The 18,578-nt window shown below is 36.8% G+C and overlaps 2 protein-coding genes across 5 annotated transcripts in view; both read right to left on the bottom strand.

The window, feature by feature from the left end:
• Nucleotides 1–18,578, bottom strand: part of LOC122839734 — a 155,605-nt gene that overhangs the window by 41,435 nt on the left and 95,592 nt on the right. The gene's annotated exons all lie outside the window — the stretch shown is intronic.
• Nucleotides 1,406–16,756, bottom strand: LOC122839739. 2 transcript variants are annotated; one of them, XM_044131658.1, is made up of 17 exons: nt 14,600–16,756; nt 14,373–14,444; nt 13,867–14,100; nt 13,631–13,737; nt 13,321–13,489; nt 12,228–12,925; nt 11,751–11,869; nt 11,542–11,667; nt 11,255–11,320; nt 11,072–11,160; nt 10,888–10,993; nt 10,658–10,763; nt 9,809–9,870; nt 6,233–6,364; nt 4,991–5,092; nt 3,577–3,675; nt 1,406–3,077 (listed from the first exon to the last, which is right to left on the bottom strand). In XM_044131658.1, the coding sequence occupies exons 6-14, from the start codon at nt 12,514–12,516 to the stop codon at nt 6,347–6,349; spliced, it is 981 nt and encodes a 326-aa protein (XP_043987593.1). In that variant the 5' UTR covers nt 12,517–12,925; nt 13,321–13,489; nt 13,631–13,737; nt 13,867–14,100; nt 14,373–14,444; nt 14,600–16,756; the 3' UTR covers nt 1,406–3,077; nt 3,577–3,675; nt 4,991–5,092; nt 6,233–6,346. The 2 variants fall into 2 exon arrangements, with proteins under 2 accessions (XP_043987593.1, XP_043987592.1); XM_044131657.1 differs by lacking the exons at nt 1,406–3,077; nt 3,577–3,675; nt 4,991–5,092; nt 6,233–6,364 and adding an exon at nt 8,685–9,598.

The raw sequence follows: 18,578 nt of genomic DNA, 5'->3' as shown, positions 1-18,578 counted from the left end.
ATTTATTGCTAATCAGAAGCTTTTTTACAGATGATTTCTGCTTTTAAAACAATAAACAGTTAACAGACTTGACATTTTCTGACATTTAAAGGTCCACAGCAGAAACGCTGCAGGGTTGATCCTGTTTTTAACTCTTGGGAAAATTTTGTCTAGTGAAAGTTAGAGAGTCCATTATATGACTGTAAAATTACAAAACCAGCTGTTAATGTGGTGGCATGGAAAAAAAAAATTATCAATGATTTTAAAAAAGGTACACCTTAAAAGATGAACATTTTATGAATAAGTAACATTTTTTTGTCTCTTATTTCAGAAAGTGACACTGATATAGATTCATCAAACAGAATGAAATATTTCAAGACCTTTTTGTAATTTTGATTATTATGGTCTAGAAATTGTAAAAGCAAAGTTAAAAAAGTTAATGATGAAAAATTAAATGATATTTAGATGATATTGAAGCCATGAAGAATATCATCCTGTGGTTCTGCTGAGATGTTCAGGAAGTCCAGGTTGCTTTGATAACGACCTTCAGGTCAAATACATTGTTGGTTCTGGTGCTTCATCTTCTTGTTGAGAGCAAAGAAATGAACATACTTTACATGTAAACATACAAATTCTTTATGTATGTACATAAACACAGAAATCTCTTTATTTTAATAAGTCTGTTAAAATAAACAGAAATGTCATTTTAAACATTTTTGTTTAAAATAGCATTTTATCTTCTGTAATTTTCAAACTGTGGATTAATTGGAAATTATCATTTCATCACCAAACATCAGGAGAACATGCAGCAGAAAGTCCATCAGATTGACCTTTGACCTGGAAAACTGAGATAATCTGCAGGTTGTTTCCAGACATGAAGACATTAAAGATGAAGGTGAAGAAGCTCTGACTCCGCCCACCTCAGAGGTTGAAGGTAAAAAGCAGCTAAAGGTGAAAGTTAGTGAGCAGGTCTGACCTGATGCAGCAGCAGGAGGAGAACTTCAGTCCTCTGAGCAGAAACTGTTCTTCACTCCAACAAGCCGTTCATTCAGCAGCAGGACTCCTCCTCTTCCTCACTCTCTTCCTCCTGCTGCTCCTCCGAGATCTGACGTCACTAAATGTGGTACTTTTTAAAATAAACCAACCCGTATTTTCTGGTTTAAGTCCCCCATCTAGTAACTAAATGAATTACTTCAGCTGTTACCTGCAGGAAATGTGAGCAGATTTATAAAATAATTCTCCTTTATTTGTCCTTAAGTGGGAAAATTCAGCAGCAAATTTACAAGCAAATGGAAGAAAACATAAAAATAAGCATCAAAAGAAAAAAGTGACTGTAGAGTGAGGATCCGTTTTGTTTTTTTCAGATTCATTTTTGCCTCTGATTCAAAACCACAAAACAGAAAAGTGTCAGGAAAACCAGCTTAGAACAAAATTTACTTTTATTGTTAATTCAATCTGTAAACAATAAAACAACTGTACATATTCTCTGAATTATTCAAAACAAAAAATTAATTGCAACATTGTCTTATGTGCTGGAGCTCAGCTGTGATCCAGTTAGACCATTGAAACACAAACTTACAGTGACGTGCGATGAGGTTCATAACTGGTGAGGCACTGACGTCATCAGAATCAGATTTGCAAATAGATGCATAGATTGACAGCAGTTTACAGGTTATGTTTCACTTCTGCATCCTTACACATACAAACTGTAGCTCACAAAACACACATTTCCTTAAAAAACAAAACAAAATAAAATAATCCATGTCGAAAGTCGGGATAAGCGAGAGGAAAAAAATCACTATCTCTATTATAATCTATCGCCGCACTTGACTTGCTTCCCGAATCGTTTAGCCTAGCTCGCTGTCACTTACTCGGCAGTTGAGGAGTGAACAAGACGAACGTCTGGGATCTTGAGCGCCCCCTGCCATGAGGCAAGAGAACTGCCTGCCTCACCTCGAACCTGTTCTCTGCCGTTTATAATCGCTCATTACACGAAACACGTTACACAAACACAGTTGGTGACAAAAAGCACTGTACATTATATACATAAGCTAAATTATTGGAAATAAGTTCACATATTAAATTTGTTTAAACCATTTTATTGACGCCGTACAGCAACATGCTCTCTCCGCTTAGCAGCCAGCGCAGAGCCAGGGGTTGCGCAATCCAAGGTGAGGCAGAGCTCGCTGCTGCCTCACCGGCATCGCTTCCAAGCATTTGAATGGGAAAATAAGAAAATTCAGCGATTTTGAACAAATAAAAATCGAAATTGGTGAAGCTACATGAAAAATAAATATTTTTTAGTACAAACCACCGGATGAATATAACAATTTAAATTACTTTATGATTATATATTTTCTTTCTTTCCATGATGGCTGGTGAGGCACTGCCTCACCTGCCTCCCCTGACCGCACGTCACTGCAAACTTATATGTACATATATATTTCACAAATTAAAGAAGAGGAGGCAAAGGTGGATTCAGACCAGAAGATATTTAATAAATAGAATACTCCACCAACTTTGGGTTTCTCCCCAACTCTACGGCTCCTTTCAGGATCGCTTCCTGGGGTCTAAGAGGACACAGGACTTTATACTGAGGTCCAAACTGATCAGTGATGTGCTGACGTAGAATCTGGCTCTCAGCCAAACCTCCCACTAACACAATATTACCAATGTTGAGATTTTTGTCTAATTTTTTCCTGAGTTTCTTAGTTATTCCTTGCAAATGCTCATCATAGAAAGTTTTCAGTATCTCTGAAGATTCTGATGGATCCATCATCCCAGGAAGCTCCTTCCACGTTTCAATCTCTTTCTTTTTCTGTTTCTCAGCCAACATGACCAGGTTACCCAGGCAACTGATCTGAACATCTTTATTGAAATGTTAGAGATGAGTAAAATCATACATCATCTCCTGAACCTGATTGGGGAAGTTTTCCTCATATTCATCCCAGACACCATCACAGAAGATTTCTATCAGGAGCTGTTTGAAGTTTTTCTCCACAGTTTTTCCTCCCACTTAAATTTTAGATTTGCAGCTTCTTCAGGGATCCTCCTTCCAGGACTTCATGAACGGTGAAGCTGATATGTTTATCTTTTGACTAACAGGAAGAGAATAAAACTGATTAAAGAATTAATATCACAATAAAACTTATTGCTCATCCAGCAAACATTAATCAATAAGATCACATCATTGCATGTGTTTTGGTTCTCTTAGTGTTTGAACACAAAACGTTTTAAAGTTCGTCTCTAGCAATCCCTTACAAAAAAATCCCATGAAAATTACATGTGGCTCACACAAATTTCACATGTGAATGATGTGAATCACATGTGAAAGCACATGAATACGTGTGATTTTGGAACGTTTCGTGGTAAAATCACATGTAAAAACGTGATTTTCATGTGATCACATGTGGAAATGTGTGAATCACATGTGGAAATGTGTAATTCACGTGATTTTTTTGTAAGGGATGTTAGGCAGCAGAAAAACCAGCTGATCCACCGTTAAGCTCAACATCACTTCAACATGTTTATTGTGAATAAACATATTTTTAAAACTCGTCTCTCACTAAACATTTAAATAATGTGTGTAACTTTTACCTCCACAGTCGACAACAAGGTACCGTTTCCCATCTCTTTGGGTCTACCTTAGAGCTATAGTTTCTTCTGACTGAACGGTCACTGGACGTCGTGGTCGATCTGTGGAAACACAGAAACCTCACAGAGATTTGCTATGAAAAATGTTCAATGTTTTTGCAAGTTTGTTGAGGCTCAATTCTAGATTTTTATCCTTCATCTCTGCCTCCAAATTATGTAGTCCTAGAAATGTTCCTGGTCAGAACACCAGCTACAGAGTTTCAATTAATTTTTTTAGGCAGAACTGTAAAGACACTTGCAATAATTTTTACGCCTGAAGATAAACGCATGGATGAGTATCTCTAGATCTGGCTGAGACATTAGTCCTCTAATTCTGGAAATGTTCTTCAGGTGTGAGAAGGCCGACTTTGTAACTGTCTTTATGTGGCTCTGAATCTTCAGATTACTACTCCCAGATTTCAGCCTGATCTCTAGTTTCTAGTTGTAATAACTGAAGCTGTGCATCGACTCTAGATTGATTCTCTTTAAGTCCTAAGATAATAACTTCAGTTTTGTTTCTGTTCAGTTGGAGAAAGTTGTGGCACATCCACACATTTATCTGGTGTAAGCATCTATTCAGTGACTGGGTGGCTGCTGGAAAGGAATACTGGAATGCACTGATATACTGTCTTTTTATGTTTTTTATATTATTATCCATTTGTCTTGTCCACTATGGTGTGTGCTGCTTTGTTTCTTTGTCAAGTTACCCTTGTGAAAGAGGTATTGAGCTCAAATATCCCTGAATGGCATGTGACCAAACAATGCTGTGCTTATCTGAAATCAAATTGCTGCCTGAAAAAGAAACTGTGCATAGACCATCTGCACAGTTGAAAACTCAAAATTTACACACACAGGATTTTTTCTTTTTTCCCCCTCACCGTCTGAAGTTAAATCAGACCAAAAGTTTTATATTTTAGTTTCCTTAAAATTATGAATACTATTTCTATTTGGCAAATGCCAGAAAACTTGGCAAGAACATTTAAGATTTGTTTTGTAACTTTCTTCAAATTCAAAAGTTTAGAAACATTTGGTCAACATCAGGGATAACTGTCTTTTACTGTCTTTTATACTATATAATTTGGATCAAATCTTCTGGGATTCCATCTGCAAATGCCTAATGGCATTGCAATGGTTGCATTTGCATTCTCACAACTCACAATGGTATATTGGTGTTGATGTGGCCTCAATTGATTACCATAAAAACGATGAAATCCAACCCATAATTATGATTTGACAACCATGAAACCAAAGCAAATCAGAAGTTTTCTTTACTTTTATGTACCAGGCAGTGGTTTGGTTTCTGAAATGGTCAGTCTTTAAGAAAAAATAAAAAAAACATCAGGACATTAACATTGATACAATTGTTAAAGGGACTTACTTGATATAAAGTGTTGTCGAAAACGAATCAAAAGGCCCACTTCAATAGTAAGAAACAGCAGAACCAACAGAATTAGGAAAATTCTGGCCCAAGTTGGAAATTCTATGGAATGAAAGAAAATTACATCAGACTTATAATGAACTTTAATAGGACACTCAGAGACACTTTACACTGGAATTAGTCATTCCTTTCTACTTAGACATTCATGGACGGACAGCTGTGGCTACAGACTGGTAGCTTGCCATCCACAGTGGTAAACATTTGTGGATGGGAATGTGGTAATCTTTAGTTTATCAAGTTTACCAAGTAACTTGGTTACTTGGTAGAGTACAGTTGGTAGAGCTGTAGTCTTGCTACAGCTCTACCAACTGCGCCACTGTGCAGCCGACAAACCTTTGTGTTAGGAAAATTAGAATATGAAAGTATCATGTCTTACTTTCAAGAAGTAATTCATCATTATTATATTTAATGGTCATGTTCTGTAATAGGTCATGAATTTATTTTTATTTCTTAGTCTTACAAATCAAAATCATTCAGTTGGTCTAATCCATAACTCTGGATGGAGAAAGGTCTTCCCTTGGGGAAAAATGGACCTGGCAGAACAGTTACTGGTAGGGGTGAATGATATGGATCTAAAATTTTTATCACAGTATTGTAGTACTTTATTGTGATGTTGATAAAAATGATGTTAAAAAAAACAATGATTCATCTCTTGTCAATGCTTTTTAGGTAACTGTATGGCTGTGACTGCATGTCACAGCTATCATAGCAACAAAATTCACTTGAATACTTTTGCAAGGCACTATATTTATAGTGGATTGGAAAAACTCAGATGAAACTGGAGAATGTTGATGGGATGAAGGATGCCATGGTTTCTTATTAATCTGTTCTTTTCACAGCTGAGGCTGGATAAATGGATGGTTTAAGGAATAGTGCAGTACTTTCCAATACAAATGTGAACAATGTTTGTAAACTCATTCACCCACAAAGATTTCGGTGCTCATGTGGATCTAGTTAATAAACATGGAGAGGCTAAAATTCAGCATGTTAGAGAATCCAAACCATAATTGTCAACTGACAACTTTGAATCTGTGAAGCTCCTCCCCCTCCTTATCAGCTCTTGGTTCACTTTGTGAAATCACAATCATTCTAATGTCTGACATAGGGATGTTTTTCAACTTTTCTTTGAACTATCATTTATCAATATGTTACCACATTGATGGTATTGTAAAAGTGACTTACGTAAAAATACATCAAGATGGACTGAAATAACTCCCAGCTCTGACAGCCCTGTCAGCAACGACAGCGCCAAAAACAAAAACACAGGCAGCACGGACAGGAACATCTGGGAAATTGTCATCCGAAAAGAACGTCCTATGAAAAAACATAAAGATCAATTAGATCTTAAATATGTATTCCAGTACAGACCTTGTATATTTTCTAAAAAGTTAAACAGTTTTGACATTTGACTTAATACATGTCAGAATACAATACTTTTTGAATAAGGTCAAAATCTTTAGTAATATTCTCATTCACTGTGTGAAGGTATTGTTTTTTCAGGTTCTGCTGTGTCTCCATCAAATACCTGAACTGACTGTTCAATGGCAAAAAAAATTCAAATTCAAAAATAATTTAAAGGGAATTTAAATGTTGTTGTAACTTATTATTTCAAAGACTTATAACAGATAATGATGGCTATTGGTAGGAATAGCCATCTCTTATGGCAGTCTGTGTTACAACAAATCTGAAGAAGCCTCTGACTGAAGACATTCTGTTTTCCCAAAACAGTCTCATGAAGAGGAGGGTCAGGATCATCCCTAATTTTCTTGATCCTATGAAAAATCCTTCTTTGGAAGATCATTTCCAGAGGTTTCACCGTTGTCACCAGAACAGAACCAGAACCAGCCTTCTTTATCAAGCTGTTGAGTCTTTTTAGCTCTTTTTGGCTCTGATGCTGCTGCCCCAACAGATGACGGCAGAAGAGATGAAGCTCTCAACAACAGACTTATAGAAGATCAGTAGCATCTTCCTGCAAATCTGGAAGGATCTATAAGCTCCATAAGCACTTGTTGCGTCTCCAGTCCAGTCTGTTATCAAACACAGACGTATTTATATTTCTCCACCACCTCCACTTCTTCTCCCATTGTGGAAATAGGGTTTGATCTAATCCTGTTCCTCCTGAAATCAACAATCATCTACTTAGTTTTGTTTACATTCAGGATGAGATGATTGTTCCCGGACCGTGACACAAAGCGGCTCTCTGTATTCAGCCTCTTGTCCATCTCTGATTCAGTCAGACTTGTGCTGGAAGTCTAAAGTGTAGACTGTGAAAAGGAATGGTGAGAGTACAGTCCCCTGTGGTGCTCCTGTGTTACTGACCACCTGGTTAGACACACAATCCTTCAGTCTCACAAACTGTGGTCTGTTTGTCAGGTGTTGAAGAGATGTTACAGAATCCCATAGAGCTGCTCTACACAGGCCTTCAGGACTTTGCGGCAGACTCCATCCAAACCTGCAGCTTTGATCAGATTCATTCTCTCCAACTGCTTCTTCTGACTTCTAGATACAGAAAAGTGAGAAGGCGGGGCAAAAGGAGTAGCAGCACCTCCTGATTTGGTTGAAGACAAATTTGTGGAAGCAGAAGAGTTCATGACTGAGATGGAAGATGAAACATCTGAGGTTTGACAGGAAAGCAGTGGGTCAGAGGTGTTATGTTTGTATGACTGGAGACAGGAGAGGATGATGATGATGATGATGAACTTGTTTTTCAACAGAACCTGTTGAAAAATGTGTTCATGTCATTTGCTCACATACATACACAGACATACATATATGCATACACACATCAATCCAAATCAAGTTGAAACATTTCAGAATTTTCTTGTCTAAAAAGTTACATCTAGATGAATCAAATATTTCATTTTCCATTTGAATGCTACTTTAAGTCTTTTGTGAAATGACAAAAATGAACCTTTTGGAACCACAGGCTACTTTTTCTCTCACCAGCTGAGAGGTACCACATGAAACAAACGTACTGTATATGCCACATGCAAACATAGAGCTGTTATAGCAGAAATTATAATGAGAAAGAAAACCTAATGCAGTGACGACGAGGAGGTAGCGTAACTAGTTTCTCATAGTCAAGAGCTGGAGGAGCTCATAGCTAGTAGAAGCTGGTTATCTTATACAGACGTCCATCAATCACAGAATCTGGACTTAAATTTTATGATGTTCATAGGCCTGTCGCGATAAACGAGAAATCGATTAATTGTACGATAAATTAAAACTATCTACGTCATTTTAATTATCGCCGTTATCGTCTCTTCCAGCCTTTTTCTCTTTCTGTTGATGACGCTAAATGAAAAAAGGCTCAACTCCGGTGCTCTCCACTGACCCTCCCTTCCTCATTTCCTTAGTGTAATGCCCAGTGCACACGACACCATCTTAGTGCTGTCGGTCGATTGTCGGTTTTGTGCGAAATTCTGTTCCCCTGTGAAAATCTGTTCCCCCTGTGTCGGGAGCGCGCATTGCAGCCAGAAAGGCGGATCTGAACATTTTCACGGCGCTTCTGATCGATTTCTCAGTAAAACAACTCATATAATCATGTCAAGGTTGTAACATTCAGTTTAATCGGCAGCTGTTGTTTACAAAATTGTAAAGTAATTAAATAAACGAGGTCTTTTTACGCTGTTTTGTGTTATTTTAAACGCCAAGAGAATCGGTCTTTCTTCAACTTTTGTAGCTTCAGCTTGACAGAAATAAAAGTCAGTCACCAAACACAATTTTTCAACACATAGTGTGTATTTATAGTTTTTCATTGCTGATATAAGAGGATGGTAGCTGGCTGATAGCAAGGCACAAAAATTAAGACTTCCTGAAAAGATGAGAGTGTAGACTTTCTGGTAAATCTTGTTCTAATGTAAAATATGACAGATCACTGGATTGAGGAAATTTCTAGTATACTACATGCTACCACACATAACATTTTTTGAGAATTTGGAAACAGTTGCTCTTTATTCCCCAAAGTTATGGGAGGAGGAGAGGAGAGAATGGATATTTCAGCTGCCTGAAATAATCCGTTCCCCCTCCATAAAATGGGAACAAATTAACTTACCAGAAAATCTTTTATTGTGCTTATTTCTCTCATCATCAAAAACAAATCCTATGAATTTGGTAATACTTTCTCTTTATTTGACAAAGTTATGAGGGGGGAACCATATATTTTAGCCACCTAAAATAATCCGTTCCCCCTCCATAAAATGGGAACAAATTAACTTACCAGAAAATCTTTTACTGTGATTATTCCTCTCATCATCAACAAGAAATACTGCAAGTTTGGAAACATTTGCTCTTTATTTGACAAAGGTAAGGGGCCTTGGGATTTAAACTATCTTTCCATAGCTGCCTTATGTCAAAGTCTTGTAAGTATAAATATCAAAGAGTTTTCAAAATGCAATTTATTAACCATTATATAACATACATAAACCAGCACACCACAGCAAACTCAAGAACCTAAGGCAAACACGCAAAGCAGTGATAAGTTTTTTCAGTTGGTGGGCTTCCCACACACGCCTGATGGAACCACCTCAGGCACAAGTCACACTGAATCTAGGAAAGAAACCAAAAATATAATGCTTTTTTTCTGAAAAATATGTCTTTACTATTACAATATACAATCAATCATTTTAGATTTCCTTATATTCCAACTGCTGGAAGATCATATAGCTTGTTTACACAAGACAAAATTATATAAAACGTGTCCTCTTCATTTAGCTTACTAACACTAAGTCTTCGAATAATTCTAAAAAAATTTCCTACCCAGTTCACATCTGAGTCACTTTCCATCTCTCCACAGAAGTGGCACAAGTCTTTTAGGTCATCTGTTAACAAAAGTATAAAAACATACACAAACCGACACACACAATTATACATGTACAATTGTGTCCGTATATATGTGGGTGTGTATGAAACACAGGATGTGCAACACAGTAATTTTTGGAAAAAAAAATATAGAAAATTAAATGAATGTACTTTAATTTGTAGACAAACAATTTCCTTAAATAAATGTTTTCAGAGTCCATGTTAATGTATTAAGTTTCGGCTAAGTATAGATATCTTAGCAAAACATATGCAGTACAGACCAAAAGTTTGGACACACCTTCTATCCATCCATCCATCCATCCATTTTCTAATCACCCTTTGTCCCTAATGGGGTCCGGAGGGTTGCTGGTGTTTATCTCCAGCTAACATTCTGGGTGAGAGGCGGGTTCACCCTGGACAGGTCACCAGTCTGTCGCAGCGCAACACAGACAGGACAAACAACCATTCACACACACACTCACACCTAGGGAGAATTTAGAGAGACCAATTAACCTGACAGTCAAGTTTTTGGACTGTGGGAGGAAGCCAGAGAACCCAGAGAGAACCCACCATGCACAGGGAGAACATGCAAACTCCATGCAGAAAGACCCCGGGCCGGGAATGGAACCCAGGACCTTCTTGCTGTAAGGCAACAGCTCTACCAACTGCACCACTGTGCAGCCCCCACCTTCTAATTGAATTCAATTAGAAGGTGTGTCCAAACTTTTGTTCTGTACTATAAATAATAGCAATCATAATAACAATTGTCATAAACACTCAAAATAAGAATATTAATGTTATCCTCACCACTGTTAAGGATAAGTCTCACAGCAATTTCCAACCTCATGCTGTAGACCGCCTCATTGGAAACAGGAAAATCCACAACCTCCTTTGATAGGATTTTTTCTGCAAACTGAAATGAACAGCTTCATTTAATGGCTTCAAATTGAAGTAACAAATAAAGTAATTCACTGCACATGTCTCAAAATAAATATCAAAATCCTAAAGTCATACACTGTGTGACAATATGTATGCACCTTCAGTGAAAATACACCACATGATGTACTATCCTGTTGTTTTGGATGCTTGACTGTGTCACATGTCCAACGTGAGACATTGCACCCCTTCTTCCTCATAAATGCCCTGTAAATATAGATATATTAATAAGAAAAACTTTATTTGATTTTCATACTCGAGTTAAACTTCAATTTTTAACCATACCTTGTGATTTGCAAACATTTCTGGATGTCTTGTTTTGATTCCCCCAGTGGATTCAAGAACAAAGACTTTTTCTCTTGTGGGTAGATCACCTAGAAAGTGTGTATTTGACAGTTTTCAGGTGGTATTTTTCTATGAGACAAGTAGGATATAGATTGTTTTTAAAGTTTAAAAAACCTTTATTACCACTAAAGTCCAGTGGTGGTGTTGATTGTTGATTCCCAGAATTATTTCATAATTCATTGGGTTCATCTGTGAATAATAATGAAAAAAAACATAAAGATTTTTTCATATCAAGAACAAAACATGTTTAGCAACACACACATTGGACTGAGATTATATTTTTGTATAGGTGATACAGAAAAATCTGTAAAAACATATAATAATCAACATATTTTCTGTGTTATTAGTATTAAAAAATACTAACACATGGAAGAGTAACACTGAAACACTCTGGAATGTGTAAGATCTACCTTTTTTAATCTAGGACTTTTTCCCTGCCACATTGCTGTCATTGCAAATGAGTCTATGAAGGCAGCCTGTCCTGTGTTCTGGCTGTTGTAATCCTTCACGATGACAGCCATAAATGCGTTAATAGACTGCAAATGTATTAAAAGAAAAAAGATTAGTTAAATACTGTAGCAGCTGTGATATTTGAAAACTATATAGTCATTGTACCTACCTGACTCTCCAGTTCCATGTCAGGACCAATTTTATTAATGTCAAAGTAAAACAACTTGTATGCATTTACTTTTGACAGAAGGACAAAGACGTTTTTCCCAGTAAAAGCATCTTGCACATCTGATGATGAGGATGGGGTGAGGAGTAGTGGAAAACAAAACAAAACAAAAGTTAAAGATTAGTTTCACTGTTATGACACCTATTTCATTTAATTTTACAAAACATTTTATATTTTATCCATTATGCAAATGACGAAAAAGTATTCATTTCACTGATTCATACAGCTATTTTCTACATAGGAATTAATAATAAAGCAAGCAGTTTGTTGTACTGACTGACTGAAATTATTCCTTTCATTAAAACAAGACGAAAGCATATCGGTACAAAGACAGTTTTTGTGAAACACATATGTATGATAATACAAAGTGAAATTTATGTGCTTTGATATATATTTATAAGAATTTAAACGAAAATTTACATTTCTCTGCTAGAGATTTTCCCTGGGAAGCAGACGGAAGAGGAGTTATAGGCAGAGAAGAGGGTGGTGATGCTGGAGCGGGGGGAGATGTTGGAGCAGAGGGTGGTGACAAACAATTTCCTTCCTGGAGCGGGGGGGGGGGTGATGCTGGAGATGTTGGAGCAGGGGGGGTGATGTTGGAGCGGGGGGGGGGGGGGGTGATGCTGGAGCAGGGGGAGATGTTGGAGAAGGGGGGGTGATGTTGGAGAAGGGGGGGGTGGTACTGGATCATAAGGGTGTAGTGCTGCATCAGCCGGGGGTTGAGCAAAATTTATTTTGATTTCTTGAATTTTTAAACAGTGTGGCAGTCGAGGATTCTCTTTAATGCAGATTTTCAGATGGTCAGTGTTTATCTTCCGGAATATCACACCATTCTCATCTTGAATATCTGCATTTTTGCCTTGAAGACTGATGACTGTAAAGGGTCCAAGAAAACCAGCATCCAACTTCCCACCTTTTCTCTGCTGACTGCGTGTGTTCTGCCTCCACACTTGGTCACCAGGTTTAAACACAGTCCAAACAATTTGTTGTGCTCTGCCCTTCGCTTTCTCTTGTTTTTTGGATACATTGTCACTGACAATGCTCCTCAAGCTTTCTTGGATTTTAAGGTCCTCTGCCAACTCCTCCACTCCAATGACGTCCTCCACAGCACCGTCAATCTGTCAACATAAAATTAATATTTCAAGTGTCAGTTCAAATCTGTCATTTAGAAAGCATACACTCATCATATTTATGGCATGCTACAGTGAGATATCACAACATATTCTGAAAAGGAGTATAGTGACAATGTCTCTTGAAACGGTTTATGCAATTTTCAAATTTATAGAAAAATTTCTGAAAACCTTTTCAGAATAAAGTTCTTTGTGAATGATACACTTAAAGTAGATGCTTTACATCAATTCATGACCTCAGTGAAATTTTATTCAGATGCAAAGTCTTGCTGACTACGCATGAAAACATCAAAGTTTTTGAAGAAACTCAAGTGGTAATTGAAAATAAGAATTTTTGACTTAAATACAATACCATGAAATGGAAAGATTGACCATAACTCTACCATGTAATGTTCAGGGACTTCCGAGGGATAGCGTGCCTCTCTTCCGAACATGAGGAAGTATGGGGAATACTGTGTTGTTATTTGTTTTTTGGTGCGAATCCCAAACATCACAGCATCCAAATACTCATCCCAAGTATGTGGATGGCCATCCACAACCTTACTCAGATCTCTGAAATACATGAAAAGTGTAAGATGCCACACATAACACCTGATTTCTAACAATTACCCTTATTATGTAAGTAGTTTAGCAAATACACATCTTGTTTTGTGATCTTTCTTTGAAAATGTATGTATTTGAGATAGTACTCACCTTTGAATGGTCCCATTCATTTTTTCAACCAACCCATTTGTTTGGGGATGGTAGGGCGAACATAGGCTTCGTTTTATATTAAGAATTTTGCACACTTCTTGGTTTATCTGAAAATTTATAAACAAATAGCTCTGACAAAATAGCCTGCATATTTCAACAACATATCGAACAAAATAATGGGAAGGAGGACACTAATTGTGTGAAATTTCTTTAAGAGATTCAAAACAAGTACTTACGGAATTTACAAATTCTCGTCCTTGGTCGGTCAGAATCCTTTTTGGGGCTTCAAACTGATGCACAAACTTAATTATGCATCCCGTAACTTCAGGTGCAGATTTAGATTTTAGGGGATATGCCTGTGACCACTTCGTAAAATAGTCAATCATGACACAAATATACTTGTGTCCAGATTTTGTTTCGGCCAGGTTTCCGATGAGGTCCATCCCAATTAATTCAAAGGGATGGGAAACCTTAAATGAAAGACGTAATAGATTAATAAATAAAAATAATAGAACACAGGACAATTTTTAAAAGCAGTATTTTGTTAAGCAAAAATAATAGCTTCTCAGTATATTGTAAAATGTTTAGTATAATAAATATACATTCCTTAATTTTATTCATCAACTTTTCAAAATGTAGGCCCTTTGTGAGAGCACAGACAAAACAGGACAACCAACCACTGCTGCACACGACCATGTAGTCTCACTAAATCTGTTTTTTATTTTACTATGTATTCCTTTACCTTTAAGGGAGTATACACTGATGGTTGTTTCAGTGCTTGGCCACTGGCCTGACAGGATGAGCACTCAGAGACCTGGGAAGTTAGTGAACAAGAATTTAACACATGCAAAGTGTTATTGGACAATTATTATTGGTAAAACAAATAATGCTTAGACATTTATTTTTCTAAAATTTAAATCTTGTAGTTGGTATTACTTCTTTCCTTAGTCCATTGCTTATGTAACATACCCATTTCTTGATGTCCACAGACATTCCTGGCCAATAAAATCTTCTTGAGATGGCATCTGTTGTTTTTATTTGTCCACAATGTGCACCTGTAGGGCTGGCATGGAAGTCAACAAATATTCTTTCGGCTTCCTCAGCACCTTTAACAACTTTCACCTTTGTTGTGGAACGACTGCCTTTGTGTCTAACATAGAAGAGGTCATTTCCTTGGAAAAGATAAAGCCACTAATAAAAATATGACTGAAGCATGAAATTCTATTATTAAAATACATTTATAATTCTAAAAATAGGCAAATGTATACTACTACCTGACTTATACATAGAAGTTGAAACAAGAAGCATGCAATAAACAGAACATAAAGAAAGACATTATCAAATGCATATTCCTTTAAAATTGGCCACTTTGCTAGATTTTGTTTCTTTTATTGATTAATGTAGCAGTATGGGAATCTTTCGACAACACAACTTAAAAGTAGAAATGGAGTAGAAGTGTAATTCACATGAATAACAAGTGCAGTCAAGAAAATTGTGCGTTATTCCTGCATTATAACTTGGAGTAACAATCGTGTGGGCACACATATTAATCGAAATTAATACAGCAGGAAATCAATAACAAAAAAGCATTGAGTGTTATCTAACTGCTTTTTAGATAACTAATGCATTCCACTATTTGATACATATTAAAGTAGAGGTTACCTTCAAGGTATCACTCTGGAAGATAAAAATTCTTACCTTCAATCTTGTACGAAGAGGCTTTCCTTCGAATGACATATTTTTTTTGCTTTGTTGACTGCGGGGGATATTCGCCTTTAGCTTTATAGTTAAAGAGCGTTTCATATTCCAAACTGTCCATATTTATGAAAAGTGTCGAGTTAATGCAATAGTTGGCTTAACATAAAGCAAAACGTGATAAACAACCTGACCAACACAGAGCGGACTTGCACATTTGCATAATTGATTGAAGGAATAGCATCACGTGATTTTTGACTGTCCAGAAAACAGCGTATGTGTTTCTATTGTAAGGTACATTGTTAGTTGTAATATCTGCAAATGTATTTGCAAATATATATAAAAATATTTAAATAGATAAATATCTAAACAGAAAATACCTTTCATAAAGATCATCAAACTAACAGTCATATTTATTTTAACCATTTGATTTCAAAATATAAAAAAATAAATGTTTCAAACGATATAAAGAAAAATAATGACCAACAGTTTCAAAATTCACAAGGTGTGTTTATTTTTTCCCATGTTTTGGAGGGGGGACAAATTATTTCAGGGGCAAGAACAACTAAAATATTTGGTCCCCCCCTCATAACTTTGTCAAATTTAGAGCAAATGCTACCAAATTCACAGGATTTGTTGTTGATGATGAGAGGAATAAGCACAGTAAAAGATTTTCTGGTAAGTTAATTTGTTCCCATTTTATGGAGGGGGAACGGATTATTTCAGGTGGCTAAAATATTTGGTTAACCCCCCCCCAACTTTGTCAAATAAAGAGCAAATGCTACCAAATTCACATGATTTATTGTTGGTGATGAGAGGAATAAACACAGTTAAAGACTTGTTGGTAAGTCATTGTGTTCCCATTTTATGGAGGGGGAACGGATTATTTTAGGTGGCTAAAATATATGGTTCCCCCCTCATAACTTTGTCAAATAAAGAGAAAGTATTACCAAATTCATAGGATTTGTTTTTGATGATGAGAGAAATAAGCACAATAAAAGATTTTCTGGTAAGTTAATTTGTTCCCATTTTATGGAGGGGGAACGGATTATTTCAGGCAGCTGAAATATCCATTCTCTCCTCTCCTCCTCCCATAACTTTGGGGAATAAAGAGCAACTGTTTCCAAATTCTCAAAAATTGTTATGTGTGGTAGCATGTAGTATACTAGAAATTTCCTCAATCCAGTGATCTGTCATATTTTACATTAGAACAAGATTTACCAGAAAGTCTACACTCTCATCTTTTCAGGAAGTCTTAATTTTTGTGCCTTGCTATCAGCCAGCTACCATCCTCTTATATCAGCAATGAAAAACTATAAATACACACTATGTGTTGAAAAATTGTGTTTGGTGACTGACTTTTATTTCTGTCAAGCTGAAGCTACAAAAGTTGAAGAAAGACCGATTCTCTTGGCGTTTAAAATAACACAAAACAGCGTAAAAAGACCTCGTTTATTTAATTACTTTACAATTTTGTAAACAACAGCTGCCGATTAAACTGAATGTTACAACCTTGACATGATTATATGAGTTGTTTTACCGAGAAATCGATCAGAAGCGCCGTGAAAATGTTCAGATCCGCCTTTCTGGCTGCAATGCGCGCTCCCGACACAGGGGAACAGAATTTCGCACAAGATCGGCCCATTTTCAAAATCTGAAATCACACATTAGCCGACAGAAATCCTAGGTATAACGGTTCCATCGGGTTCGATGTGCCGTGTGGTGTCCAACAATGGGCACAACATAATGGCTACAAGTCCAGCTAACTAATTTTAAAACCAGGCATTAATCAATGCTTTACTACAATCTATCTGCAATGCATGTGGCTCTAGTGTCAGCGTAACGTCCTGAATGAAAATCATTAGAACCGATTTATGCCACGTTAACGAAGAACAGCTGAAAAGTTACCGGGTTCATCAAGTAGCGATTTTGCTCCAACTCCTCCCCTCGTCATTTCTATATTCTTTGCACCAAATGTTTTATAAACATTAATGTTGTTTCCACATATCATCTCCAATGTCCGCTGGACTTCGGGTTGCGCCGTGTCAGCTGTTTGGGATTCCCCTCGGTAATTTCCCCTCAGAAAGCGCGGAGCAGAATCCGGCTTTCTGATTGGTTACCTGTCACATTCAACAGGCTGCGGTAACGACCCCAGTCGGGGAAAACCCCTGATTTAGATCGGAGGGGCCACAACGATCTAGCGTAACACACCACACACTACAGGATGATAACAAGAGACAATCTTAGAGCGATAAAAGTTCTAAGATTGTCATAAGGAGAAAATGTAGGTGTGAACTATCGTGTAGTGTGAACTATTGCATCAGGTAGTCGATGTGCCCATCTTCTCTATTTAAATCTAATGATTACTGAAGGGCAATATGGTAAACAGACTTTATAATCTGAACTCTTTTGGTTGAATGCAGTGTTTATTTACACTTTGGCTTTATGTTATTTCGTTTTTATTCAAGTACATTTTTGTTAATGGAGACTGAGAATCAATTTTATTTTTATTTTTGGTTGTTTTGTTTATTTTGTTTATCAGTTCCAGTGTTGGGTGTTCTTTTTAAAATAAAGTGCTTCTATCTTTGGCAGGAAATCGCATGCATTATTACGTCATTTCCATTAAATCAGTGTAAAAAGGTCTTCAAACAATACTATCGTCTATCGCAATAGTTTTTTGAGACAATTAATCGTTCAGCAAAATTTGCTATCGTGACAGGCCTAGATGTTCATGTGAGGGAGTGAAGACTTGCACAAGTATGTGGATCCAAAAAGCACAGGTCAAGTGAAAACCACCTCTCCTGAGATTTGGATAGTTTCCCTACAAAAGCTTCCAGACGTTTTGGCTCATATCAAATGTTGCACTGTATTATCAGAATTGTTCATGAATCTCTTCTTTATTTGGGAGAGTCGCCTTTAAGTCCTGTGGCTTGCTACAAATATGTTAGGTTTCCTAACAAAAACTTCTCATAATAGTTTACAGGAATTGACCCATTAGGATTGACAGAACTGGTGTATCTGAGTCAGGTTTGTGGCCACCTTGCTTACACAATTTGTTTTCAGATTTGCCCACAAATTCTCTATTCGACTGATATCAAGGTTGTGTGATGGCCATGCTAAAACAATGTTCTTTCCTCATGATGCCATCTGTTATGAAATGCACCACAGTTCTTTTCCCTCCAAACATGACAATGGTCATTATGCCCAAAGAGTTCTACTTTAGTTTCATCAAACCAGTTTGCAAATGTCCCTG

This window comes from Gambusia affinis, linkage group LG11, assembly GCF_019740435.1.
Source record: "Gambusia affinis linkage group LG11, SWU_Gaff_1.0, whole genome shotgun sequence".
In the NCBI taxonomy this organism is placed as follows: Eukaryota; Metazoa; Chordata; class Actinopteri; order Cyprinodontiformes; family Poeciliidae; genus Gambusia; species Gambusia affinis.
This window is presented reverse-complemented; position numbering and strand designations above follow the sequence as displayed.

Excerpts from the sequence above, each read along its gene's own strand:
- LOC122839739 (XM_044131657.1), bottom strand. The coding sequence starts at position 12,516 with ATGCAGCACTACACCCTTATGATCCAGTACCACCCCCCCCTTCTCCAA. Across the intron at positions 11,321-11,541 it reads AAAGTCCTAGATTAAAAAAG|ATGAACCCAATGAATTATGA; the intron begins GTAGATCTTACA and ends TATTATTCACAG. Across the intron at positions 9,599-9,808 it reads GTGACTCAGATGTGAACTGG|ATTCAGTGTGACTTGTGCCT; the intron begins GTAGGAAATTTT and ends TTTCTTTCCTAG.